At 44.0% G+C, this 12,627-nt stretch overlaps 2 protein-coding genes across 4 annotated transcripts; both read right to left on the bottom strand.

Moving 5' to 3' along the window:
* Window positions 1-518: 518 nt before the first annotated feature.
* On the bottom strand, window positions 519-3,141 carry LOC113031392 (zinc finger protein 135). 2 transcript variants are annotated; one of them, XM_026183436.1, is made up of 3 exons: window positions 2,956-3,141; window positions 2,557-2,794; window positions 519-2,473 (listed from the first exon to the last, which is right to left on the bottom strand). In XM_026183436.1, exons 1-3 carry the CDS (start codon window positions 2,980-2,982, stop codon window positions 924-926), a joined length of 1,815 nt encoding a protein of 604 aa, XP_026039221.1. In that variant the 5' UTR covers window positions 2,983-3,141; the 3' UTR covers window positions 519-923. The 2 variants fall into 2 exon arrangements, with proteins under 2 accessions (XP_026039221.1, XP_026039220.1); XM_026183435.1 differs by lacking the exon at window positions 2,956-3,141 and having other exon boundaries at window positions 2,557-2,949.
* A 3,690-nt stretch (window positions 3,142-6,831) lies between these two features.
* On the bottom strand, window positions 6,832-12,594 carry LOC113032586 (zinc finger protein 135). 2 transcript variants are annotated; one of them, XM_026185576.1, is made up of 5 exons: window positions 12,297-12,479; window positions 11,466-12,069; window positions 9,875-10,842; window positions 8,471-9,206; window positions 6,832-7,194 (listed from the first exon to the last, which is right to left on the bottom strand). In XM_026185576.1, the coding sequence occupies exons 1-5, from the start codon at window positions 12,372-12,374 to the stop codon at window positions 7,181-7,183; spliced, it is 2,400 nt and encodes a 799-aa protein (XP_026041361.1). In that variant the 5' UTR covers window positions 12,375-12,479; the 3' UTR covers window positions 6,832-7,180. The 2 variants fall into 2 exon arrangements, with proteins under 2 accessions (XP_026041361.1, XP_026041362.1); XM_026185577.1 differs by lacking the exon at window positions 12,297-12,479 and adding an exon at window positions 12,486-12,594 and having other exon boundaries at window positions 6,832-9,206.
* Between the last annotated feature and the right edge of the window lie 33 nt (window positions 12,595-12,627).

Below are 12,627 nucleotides of genomic sequence, written 5' to 3'. Positions count from 1 at the left end.
CTAGTTAAACAAGTCTCCAGAGGAAGAGTACGTTCCTCTGCTGGAGGCCGAGTTATCGCAAAATGTTAACATTTAAAAAAAACAAAAAACCCACCTCTACTGGCCTTGTTTGTTAGGCCTTTGCTGCTGTATAGCACCTTTCTCAGAATTACAGAATTAAGTGAAAAATTATAATAGTTATATTTGTATACTTGTATTATTATTTTTTTTACTTTATATTATATCCCATGGAAAGTTGTTTTTTTGTATAGAAGACATGTGGTTTTATAAATGATTAAGTTACTAAATAACTTAATTAAACCTGTGACACTGATGTTTACTACAGATCCATGTTTAACATATAAAATTGTACTTGTTCCTATTTCATTCCTATTTCAAGGCATTTTGTATAAAAAGAGCCAGGTGGCAGTCCTCAATCCCATAATAAAATGCTACTAAAAGCCCATCAAATTACATTAATGTGACATGCTTTCTGGTATCATAATACAACACTGGGACTGCTGGATAAGGCACAATTACACAGATGTGTTAGCAACCAGTTGGTTTGGTGTGTGTGATGGATGGACATCAGGCTCTCTTGGAAATTAGATTTATTTATTTATTTTTTTTTTACCTGGATATATAAAGGACTGCTAAAATGGGGTAAATTTGTACATATAGGACACTTCACTCACATACATCAGGACTGAAAAGCTGATGGAGAGTAGAAAAAAAAAAAATACATGAATTCTAAAAGTAAACTGTGGTTGTGTTTAAATAGAAAAGGTTTAGCGTTGAGTTTCAGCACAATCTTAGTGTGAAATATCAGAAAAACACTTAAAAAGGAGTGCAATATTACTGAATTTCCAATTTGAAAGCAGTTTTGCTTAAAGAACAGATTCCATAAGATGTTCAGTCTGTTATAATCTACCAGCCGCAGTAATTTACTCTCTTTCACTTTCAGCATCTGTGCTGAACTCTTCCCTCTGCCCCTCCTCCTCTCTTCCCTCGTGGGAGTAATGCACCAGAGACTGGTGTCTGTTCCTGGACAGTGCGTCTTTAAAGCGCAGGCCGCAGTCTTCGCATGCATACGGCAGCCCCTCTCTTGCTCCTTCTGGCTGAGATTTGCCCTCGTTCCCACTGATTGGTGTAGAGGTGGGATGAGAAGCAATTAAATCTGAGGAATCCCGAGTATTCAGAACTGCGTGTGAGTCGATACCTGGACTGTTGGGTGCATTTAACGCAGCACCGGTTGGAGGTGTCGTTCTGGGGCGCCCGGGCTGACAAGCACGACCTGTGGGTCCTCGGTACACGCCTCCAGTCTCCCCTGTGACCTCAGGAGCCAGCCCGTGGACTGTGCGGTAGTGGAAACGGATCCCGGAGCGGTTGGAAAAGCCCTTGCCACAGATGCTGCAGATAAAGGGTCTCTCTCCAGTGTGGATGCGAGTGTGGATCTTTAGCGCTCCGGACTGGGTGAAACACTTGCCACACTGGTTGCAGCGGTAGGGCTTCTCTCCTGTGTGCGTCCTCTGGTGGGCACGCACCCCTGCCAGATGGGGGAAACCTCTGCCACAGAAGCCACATGAATATGGCTTTTCACCCGTGTGAATCCGCCTGTGGATCTTCAGCGCTCCAGACTGGCTGAAACTTTTCCCACAGTCGGAGCATGAGTAGGGCCGTGCACCAGTGTGCACATTGAGGTGTATGCGGAGGTTGCTGTGTGAATTGAAGGCCCTGCCGCACTCTGTGCAAATGAACCCGGCTGGTTTGTGAGCGTGCTCGGAGCGCTGGTGTTGTAGCAGCTGGGACGGTCTAGAAAATGAGGCGGAGCAGTGCATGCAGGGATGCAGTGACGACAGCAAGGTTGTAGAAGTCCTAACCCTCTCCTCCTGCTGCTGTGCTTGCCTGTGCTGACGGTGGCACACCTGATTACAGGCATGAAAGGAGTGAGGGCAAGACAAGCATGGAAACGCGCCAGAGAGCCGAGCAGAGTGCGAGTGGGCGAGCTGGGGGCAGGGTAAACAGGACGTTAAAGGGCAGTGGTGGTGGTGAAAGTGATGGTGAGCATGGGTGTGAGAAAACGGGGAGTCTGTGCCTTCCTGGCGGCCTAGTGTCTGGGTACAGGTTTGCAGGCCGGGGTGACAACACAAGTGGGGAAACATAGAAAGATGGGACAAAGACGCTCTTGAAGGAGGCACATCAGAGTTTTGGTTCTGGCTCTGAGTCCCTCTGTCTACATCCTCGTTCTGTGATCGGCTGGGCAGGCCCGTCTCTAGCTCAGATGTAGTGGTGGTCGTGCTGCTGGGTAAGGTGGACTCTGGTAAACACATGCTAAGGCTCACTGGACCAGCAATACTGAGATCTTTTGGGTGGGATATGGTCTCTGAGTGTGGCGGCAAGGACAGAGGCTGTCTGGATGTTAGGGTCTCAAATGAAGGAGGGAGACTGGAGAAAGGGCAGCCAGGGCAGGTGCAGGCATGATGCAGATCTAAAGCTGAAGGACAAACCGAACCACATCAGTAGGAAAATAAAATTTACAAGAAAATGGGTGGACTTGTTTATTTACACGGCTCCTACCTTCTCTCCGGTCTCTGGTCTCTCTCGCCCTCTGTGATGCCCCTGCACCCATCTTTTCCTGAACAGGTCTAAGTGGCTCAAGCGATGTAGCTTTGAACGCAAGAGCACCATCAGCAGCACCACCTCCTGCCACGCCCCATGCTGCATTAAACACATCTGGCGGATTTTTTGAGGAGTTTCCAGATGTGATAAGGTCACCGAGGAACTGATGCATCTCCATCCAGGAGCACTGACCATGCTGCAAAAGGTACACAAAGCATGAGTGCAGAGGCTGCATGTGGTGAGTGAACAGACTCCACACAGTCCAGTTAGCTGGCTCGTGTGAGCTACTGGCTGCTCTCAAAATAGGCTGAAAACGTGACGTTTTAGCTAAAGCAAACAACAGACTCGCTTACTTACAATATCGCTACACTTGTCTTTGTCCATGAATTCAAAATAACGCTGGCGCCACAAAACCCACAGCAACGAATTTAAAGTTTTAAATTTCGATAGCACGGCTGGAAACGATAAAAGAAAGTTACAGCTTTTACACCTCGGCTGTCGACCATCCGTGTAGCCCACTTAAAACATCCCGTCACCAGGCATTGTAGTTCCGGGATTTTTAAATCACGTGACGGGAGTTGTAGTCTTTTCTTTCCCCCTTCTTTTTCAGAAAAGATGGGCGTTTATTTATTTTTTTAATATCTACTGGTAAGTTGTATTAATTTTTTTTGTTTTTATTCAATTTATAGCACTTATTGTATCCTGATAAACTGCAACTGTTATGTCAAATATCAAATGTGATTTTTGACATAACAGTTACAATTAGGCTGTAGTTACCTACATGTTTTGTTTTGTTAGGTTACACCTATTCCACTGCTGGAAATGCAGATCTAATCAGCCAATCACACGGTACCTGCTCAGTAAATTTAGGTGTGTAGACATGGTCCAGCGATCCAGAGGACCTGCTGAAGTTCAAATTGAGCATCAGAATAGGGAAGAAAGGTGTTGGTGAACGGTTGTTGGTGTCAGGCGGGCTGGTCTGAATATTTTATAAAGTGCTGATCTACTGAGATTTTTCCACAAAACCATCTCTAGGGTTTAAAGAGTATCAGCCAAAAAACAATAAATATCCAGGAAGCATCAGTTCCTCGAGTGGTCAGAGATCAGAGGAGAATAGCCAGGCTGCTTCAAGCTGAAAGGAGGGCAACAGTAACTGAAGTGAGCACTCATTTATGTAGAAGAGAATCCCTGATTTACTCCCTGCAGACAGGCTACAGCAGCAGAAGATCACACCAGGTGTCACTCCTGTCAGCTAACTACAGGAAACTGAGGCCACTGTTAAATCTCACCTCGTATCAAGATTTTTTAGGCACATTTGGGCAGAGCATGATTTAAACACCACGGTCTACCTGAGTAATGTTGCTGACCATCTGCATCCCTTTGTGACCACAGTGTACCCATGTTTCAATGGCTGTTTCCGGGAGTATAGTACACTACGTTGCAAAAAAGCTCAGATCATCTGAAACTGGTTTCATGAACATGAAAATCAGGTGGCTTCACTGTATTCAGGTGGCTTCTGCGGTCGCTAGATGTCAATCCAATAAAGCACCTTTAGTTGGGGTGCAACAGGATGTGGAGCAGACAAATCTGCAGCAACTGTGATGCCATCATGTCAACATGAACCAAAATCTTGGAGGAATGTTTCCAGCACCTTCTATGCCATGAAAAATTAAAGCTGTTCTGAAGACCAAAGGGGCTCTAACCTGGGACTAACAAAGTGTATCTGATGAATCTATGTCTATACACACACAGACTGTGGGTAAATATATAATGCCTTTTACACCCACAATTGTGGCCTAATAAATATATTTTTAAAGTTGTTATTGACATGAAATTCTCACCAGATGTCGGTAACAACCAATCCAGTCCACACATGCCAAGAAATTTACCAGTAGGTGGCCATAAATTATGTGTAATAATGAGAAATAATGCAGGGAAAAGTACTGAACGCACGAAGAAAGGTAGGCACAATCTATGAGTAATTAGAAAGCAACCCTGCGGCTTTAATACCAGCTGGTTCACTCCCAGCTGATGGCTCATAAAAATGTTTCATTACCAAGTTGTCAAATATCTCATGATGAGATCTCTCACAAATCCTTCCTCTTTCAAAATATACTGATGGCACTGAGCACTGTTGGAGCTCTAATCTGGAAGTGGGAAGATTTCTGGCAGGAGTGAAAAGAATAATCAAGTGCCAGGGACCACTTGTGGAGAACTATGGAAAGACCTGGAATCAGCAGGCAACTCAAAGAAAACAATAAGTACTGCAGTCAACTGCCATGGCCTGTATGCACACTCACCACACAAGACTCCACTGCTGAAGAAAAAATACGTTGAAGTGTGTTTAAGGTTTGCTGAAAAACATTTAGAGAAGCCTGCGAAATACTGGGAGAATATAGTCTGCTCAGATTAGACGTAATTAAACTTTTTGGATGCCATATTTGGAGGTCAAAAAGACACTGCATATCACCCCCAAATCACCATACCAGCAGGGAAGTTTGGAGGTGGGAACATCACCCTACGGCACTGGCATGCTTCATATAACTCCTGCCATCTATGATGATGACGAAGATGAAACAAGGGTGGACATTTCAGCAAGACAATGATCCCAAACACACAGCCAAGGAAACTTGGTCTGTTAAAGAGAAAAGAAAAGCTGCTAGAATGGCCCATTAAATCACCTGACCTGAATCCAAGTGAAAATCTATTAAAAATAGAGATCATGGAAGGGACCCACAGAAGCTCCAAGGTTGATCCAACTAGTTTCTCCATATAGGAGGCATGTGAAGCTGCCATCACCAGCAAAGGCTTTTATACAAATTATTACATTTCAGTAAGTGTTCAGTACTTTGTCCCTGTGTCAAGGACATCTGTGGCTTGATATCTTTGCATGTGTGGACTGGATGGGTTGATACCAACATCTGGTGGGAATTTCATGTCAATAGCACCTTTAGAAATACATTTACTTAGAAAATTGGTGACGTGTTTGATAGTTATTTTACCTGCTGTGTATATCAAATCAAATCAAATCAAAATTTATTTCTATAGCACATAATAATACAACAAAGTTGACCAAAGTGCTTCAGTCGGTCAGAGCAATAGCATAAGACAGAATAAAAAGAAACAGTTAAAAGGAGGGCAGGAAACAATATGAACAATATAGGGGAAAAAACATAACTAGCCACGAAATAACATTAGTTTAAATCAAAAGCCAGACTAAAATAATACGTTTTAAGACTCAATTTAAAAGACTGGATGGACTCAGAGGAATGAATATAAGGAGGGAGGTTATTCCAGAGTCTAGGTGCTACAACAGCAAAGGCCCGATCACCTCTGGACTTCAGACGAGACCTCTGTTGTGTCAGGAGCATTTGATTGGAAGATCTAAGTGCCTTATTAGGGATATACAAATGGAGGAGTTCGCATAGATAGCTGGGAGCCAAATTGTTTAAAATCTTAAAGGTAAGCAAGACAATTTTGAAATTGATATGATTTTCAAAAGGGAGCCAATATAGGTTGGCTAAATCAGGTGTAATGTTGGCATAATTTCTAGTACCAGTTAAGAGACGCGCAGCTGCGTTTTGAACTAACTGGAGCCGGTGAATAGAGGAAGACGGGTGGCCCGAGTAGAGGGAATTACAGTAGTCTAATTTGGAAGTGATAACTTTTCAAGGTCCTTCAAAGATAGATATCTGACGCAGCTGGTAGAAACTGTTTTCTACCACAGAGGAGAGCTGTTTCTTGAGTTTGAAAGAGCTGTCCAGGAAAACACCAAGGTTTCTAACAGTGAGCGAGAGATGGCTAGCAAAGGGGCCTAAGGCATCAGTTAGTTGTTCCAGCGGGCGTGACCATCAAAAACTATAACTTCTACCCCCCCCCCCCAACCCCGTTTTAAATCAATAAAATGTTGATCACAAAAAAAAAACTATAACTTCTGACTTATCCTCGTTCAGTGTGAGAGAGTTGCGTGATAACTACGTTTTGACCTCATTTGGACAGTTAAATAGGGGTATAAACAGTATATCCATTTTTCAAAGATGTTACAGGAAATGAACCTCACTATGTCTGACTCTGTGGCTGTATGGTTTCAGACTTCTCATGACCCTAACGAGAGCTATATTTTGGCACATATATTTTTTCATTTGGTAGTTTTTAGAATTTAAGGCCAACTTTTTGCAACAGAAGGCAATACTGTAGATAGGCAAACTTTAAAAAAAACAGTTTCAGTGCGACTCACCTTGCATCCAAACAAGCATTTATTAACCTTTAGAAAAACAAAATATACCTGCAGACTGTTTAGAGTCATGAAATGTTAATCACAAGAAGACATCTATTCATTCTACTAATCAGTACCATTCATAATGAAATATTTAACATAGCACTAAAATGCTAGTTACTATACAAAACAAGCTTTCAGAAGAAAAAAAAAAAACCCTGTTTCCCTCTAGTTTTGACACAGTTTACAAAAAGAATCAGTTTTCCAAGACGATAAGAACATGACAGAAATTTTAATGCTAATAGAAATTCTGCATCACACTGCATAGGATTCATCTCCATTCATTCTTCCTCCAGCAGGCTGAATTTACAGCCTTATATCTGAATGCAAAAGGAAAGAAGAAAAAAGTGCCTCGATAAATAAAAGCTTGGAATGTCTTGTTTAAATTACAGATGCAAGAAAACTGTCACACTTTGACCCCTTTCAGACATGGATCCTTGTCTGTTAATATGAACAGCATGTGAGCAGGTCAGCTTCAGGTCTGAACCAGCACACTGGTCACCGTTCTGTGGAAGCGATGATGATCGTCTTACTAGACAACCATCATCGAGTCTGAACGGGTAAAGACATATTCCTCCGTCTCCAGTCTGTTGCACACGTATCGAGATTCTCTCATTGTATATTTCTGAAAGTAGAGGCCAATTCATGATAAAGTGACCTATGAGCTCAAAGCTCAAAATAAGCTAGACATATTCTTATACTGTCAATGATGGAGCTCCATTTCCTCTGAATGGCAACCCCTACCCCCCAAACAGTTTTATACAGCAGGTGGGAGGAGCTTGTGTGCTTATACATATAGCTGTATGCCTGAGATGACCAACCAAGGATATCCCTGGTCAGGGTGTACTCACATGAGACGATCTGTATCATGCAGGAGTGCAGTTGAACCTCAGAGTCGAGCTCATTTGTCTTTTGTGATTGCTGGGTGCTGTACCAGGAACATGTTACAAAAGTGGTTCTGTTGTGACGTTGATGTAGAGCAACTGCTGCTGACTAACTTCAGCTTTCTCAGTGATAGCGGCTCCGGCAAAACTCATTTAGGAGACACGACTTTTCCAATTAAGCTACAACATGTAAAAAAAAAAAATCGTGAGCTTACAAGAGTGCCTTTCAGGGTGTGTGCGAGAGAGGGAGGAGCTGAGATGCTCAGACAAAGTAATGCATACTTGTGTCTAGATAGTTGAGTGCAGGGGAGCAGGAACAATCATGCACAGGCAACCGTGTCTAGTGTGAGTACACCCTCACTGACATCATACTTTGGCTATGTTTAATATGAGCATCCACCATTGTAACAGTAATGAAGTAAAGGCATAAAAAAATCCCCTTCAATAAACCGATGAAGCCAGCAATATTACGTTTTTCTGAATGGAGCTTCTGAAACAAAAACCACAGTCACACTAATAGTCTATCCTGCTGACAAAAGTGGGAATAGTTATAGGAAAATGCTGCCTTGTCATAAAACCGTATGATGGTCAATATACAAATTACACAGTAATGTATGTAATTCTAACAGTATATTAAATGCTTCCTTTACAGGGTAGGGAATGTGATCTTTCTTCTCCTTTTCCGACCTTGCTTTACTTTATTTTTCCTTACCAGCACTTGAAATGTTAACTTCAATCTTAATCTCTTTCTCTAGCTTGTAGTCTGTCAGTTGGCTTGATTCAGACGACCACAAATCACAACCAGAAGTCTGAGGCTCTTTCTTTATATCCACTATGAGTCCTGTGGGAGCTGTCTTTATTGAGGTTGTTCTAGCTGTCACTTTGCTGTGATGGTTTCCAAATTCTTGCCTTCCAGCATTTACAGCCTGTCCTGAGATTTCAAATTCTTCTGGTTCACCTTTAACAGGAAGGTACGTCACTGCAGACTTCTTAGACAGATCCAAGGGTGCTTCTGGATCCTGTTTAACCCCAGTTAACAGATCCAGTGGGGCACTTAGTGTCGCTCCAAGAGCAGCACCAACTGCGAGTGGACCCTCAGGCAGAGCTTGCATAGCTGTGATGGGTAGTGTCTGAGGGATTGCAGATGGGAGCGGGAGCCCGTTGGCTTGTGTTGGACAAACAGGAACGAACAAGACAAGATTGACACCAGCAGGCGGCCGTTTATCAAGGGTTAGCTTCCACAACCCATCCGATGGACCAGTGCCAGTAGACACACCCTCAGTCACGTGACCTGGATTGCTAGTATCCTCGACTGGTGGAGCAGGGTTGTTTAAAACAACAGCGGGCAAAGTGACTGCGTTTGCTGTGTTTGATGAGTCTGGTGTAGTGCTGTGCTTTTTTCTCTCCAGTGCAGAGCTCTTTAAAGACACACGTTTCTTGGTGGCACTCTAGAAGGGGAAAAATAGCAAAAGCATTTCAGTGTGACTTTATGATATGAAAATAGTTCCTTGAAACAGGTTTCTGAGCATATCTGTAGCTACATCAGAGCAAAAAAACAAAAACAAACGATGGGTTGCTATAAAGGTTGCTCATGTTGCACAAAAACATCCTGCAATGAGTAAGATCAAAAGTAAGATAAGACCGATGTGCACTCCTATTTACTCAGATATGTCAATAGTTGATCCTGGTTTAGAATCATTGTGCTGACACAAAAAAAGCTGGCTAAGAAATACAGCCAAACCTACACACAGACACCTGGCTACTTGTGGGTTAGTCGATTAAGCAGGTTTCTCATGTTTGAGAATACAGATATAAACAGTAATTGCGAATTGGAGGAAATAGTTTTCCACAACCCTTAAAATCCACTGCCAAAGAAAAGTGGCTGCTCTCATCCACATAGCTCCATGGCAACCAGCAGCAGCTGTAGGAGGCTCTACGCGCTCTTCTGGCCTGACTAGCTCAGTTAATCTGTGCAACTTGATTTTGAAATAAAGTTGTTTCATTAAAGTATTTCTGTGCCAAACTGAAATCTGGAAGATAGAAAATCTTCTTAGCGTGCTTTAACAGAAGAGGCAGCAGCAGTGTAAAAACTTCTCTGTAAGTTTCACACACTCACCGCAGACTGAGGTGTTTGTCCACACGTCTTAAGGTGGCTGTCATAGTTCTGCTGGTGGGGAAAGCCCAGTCCACAGCTCTGACAAAGGCAGGGTGACTGCCCAGCATGGCCGCCCATGTGGGACATCAACAGCAAGGCCGACCGGAACCCCTTCCCGCATTCAGCGCACTTCAGCACCCTCTGATGAGCTCCAGCGTGTTTCTTCAGCTCTTCTGACGAGTCAAACCTCTGTCCGCACTCCAAACATCTGATCTCGTTCGTTTTCTCACTCGGCTCCTGATTGCCCCAGCAGCCCGTGTCCTTTTTGTGCTGCTGGAAGTCCTCCTGACTGAGAAACTCCCTCAGACACGCCACGCAGTGAATGCGTTCAGGTTCACATTTGTGCTGGCGGTACAGCTTAGCCAATCGGAAGTGGCAGCGACACCGTATACACGTGTAAGGCAACAAACCCAGGTGGGAGAAACTGTGTTTTAGCAGTGCATTCTTCTTGGTAAACACCTTTGTGCAGTCTGTGCATTTAAAATTACGGTGGCACTTCTTCCTCCGGTGGCGTGCCAGGGATTTCGGCGATGAGAAGTTGCGGCCACACACTTCGCACAGGACATTCAGCATACACTTATGTAGCTGCACGTGATATTCGCATGCCTTTAGGGACGTGAACACGCGTTTGCACAGGTCACACTCATAGAACTCGTCCTCCAAGTGAGTTTTTGCCAGGTGGTCGTTCAGATCTTCCTGCGACGCAAAGCCCATCAAACAGACTCGGCACTGGAGACGATCCACTTTGGTCTGCGCGTGCGTGCGCAGGTGGACGCGATAGTTGTATATCTGGCAGAAGCGCTTCCCACACTCTGCACAGCAGTATGGGCGTGCTCCTGTGTGGAGGTTCATGTGATCGTGGAGCTTGAACTTGGAGGGCAGATGCTGTTGACACACGCTGCACCGGTAGTCACCTGACTGACTCGACTCTAGAGGGGGGGAAAAAGGAAGGAAGTGTGCTAATTAAAAAGTCATCTGCTGTTTTTCACTTCTTTTTTCTTGTCCAGTGAGAAAACTGAGGGGGAAAAAAAACACATTCCATGTCAGTGTTTCAAATGACAGCCATCATTTGAAACACCTGCCTTTTTGTCCTATTTCAGTCCCAGCCAGCATGTAGTTACTACTTGTTACTACATGTGATTGTTGGGCTTTTTTTCCTCTGTATGTATTATTGTAGAGTGTCTGTTTAGGAGACGTTAAATGGCCTGTATTTGTATAGCGCTTTACTAGTCCCTAAGGACCCCAAAGCGCTTTACACATCTAGGCACTATAGTGCCAAGGTTCATGCGAATGAGTAAACAATTGCAAGGCCAAGTGCAGTGTTGTTGTTTGTTGTTCTCATGAGATTTGTTGACACTAAGGGAAACTATCACAGGCTCAGACTTCAAAACCACTATGCAAATAAGGCCATTTTACTCAGCATTTAGTTTGTGTATCAGGAGCAACTACGTGCTAATTACAGGAAAATCTGATATTTAGTTTTTTTGTTTATCTTGTGTTGAACCTTTCACCTGCACATGGGTGCATGTGTGATATTAACATATGGTCTTACCACTAGTTAGCTCCTCATCCTCCTCTTCCTCATCAACCTCTTCCTCCTCATACACCTCTGACACTTCACTGTCATCCGAGTCATCCTCCTGCACTTCTGCCGATTCACCCTCAGCCATGTCTACATCAGGTCTCTGCCCTCCTCCATCTCCATCAACACCCCCTCCTTCCTGTTCAGCGATCACCGGGGGAATGTCTGTAGTTTCTTGTAAAGCAATGGGATCACTCATCACTGTGGGTGCTGACGGTTCGGCGAGTGCTGTCTCGCTGCCACTTTGTTTGTCTTGCAGCCTTTTTGTTGTGGGATTCAGCCGTTTACAGTTTAACATCTCAGTCCGTTTGGATGGACCAGAGGCCACTGTGGTTTCTTGGGTGTCTGAGGTCTGTCCTGCTGCACCTACTACTTTGCCACCTCTGAGCAGCCGTTTCGGTTTATGTTTGGTTGGAAGTGAAGTGGGAGAGTGACTGGGTGAGATGGAGCCATCAGATGATGTGGAGCGACACGGTGTTTGTCTGACCAAAGCCTCCTCCGGCTGCAGTATGTCCGGAAATCCCAACTCTGTCAGCTGGATATCAATGGTGTATTCAATGGACATGACTGGAGGCTGAGGAGACATGAAACAGAGAGAGGGGTCCGTGTTCAGCTAACATTTAAAACGCTAACGCGTCTCACAGTTAGTGCACGTGTACTAATAAACAAACACTAGCACAATGTGCTTCAGCTGATCTGCCGAGCGACTGTTACAAGTCTTCAGGATCCTTTTTTATTCTCAACATTTAATTTAAAGTCGTTCATGCCACACCTTAAAGAACTGCTGGTCACCTTTCTCACCTGGCAGGAGAAGCAGATGAAGCCAAGCGTGGTTTTTACAACCTTTTCTCTCGATGCTAGCTTTACAAAAAAAACCATCTATACATATCGAAACATATGACACGTCTAGTTTGTACGATAAAAACAAAAGCACTATTCAGCATGACATAAAATAAGCCCGATAACCCAATTAGCCAGCTACAAACTCACCTCAACCGAAGATGAACATCGAGGTAATAAGGACAAAAAGGAAAACACAGGGAAAAAAATTCACACAAACGCTGGAGCACGCCTGGTGGCTCGGAGTGGTATTACACGGTCTTACAGCTGCACAGGTGCGCAAGCAGGGCAA

This window comes from Astatotilapia calliptera, chromosome 11 (genome assembly GCF_900246225.1).
Source record: "Astatotilapia calliptera chromosome 11, fAstCal1.2, whole genome shotgun sequence".
Taxonomy (NCBI): Eukaryota; Metazoa; Chordata; class Actinopteri; order Cichliformes; family Cichlidae; genus Astatotilapia; species Astatotilapia calliptera.
The sequence above is the reverse complement of the archived record's forward strand: the minus strand, read 5'-3'. Positions and strand labels throughout refer to the sequence as shown.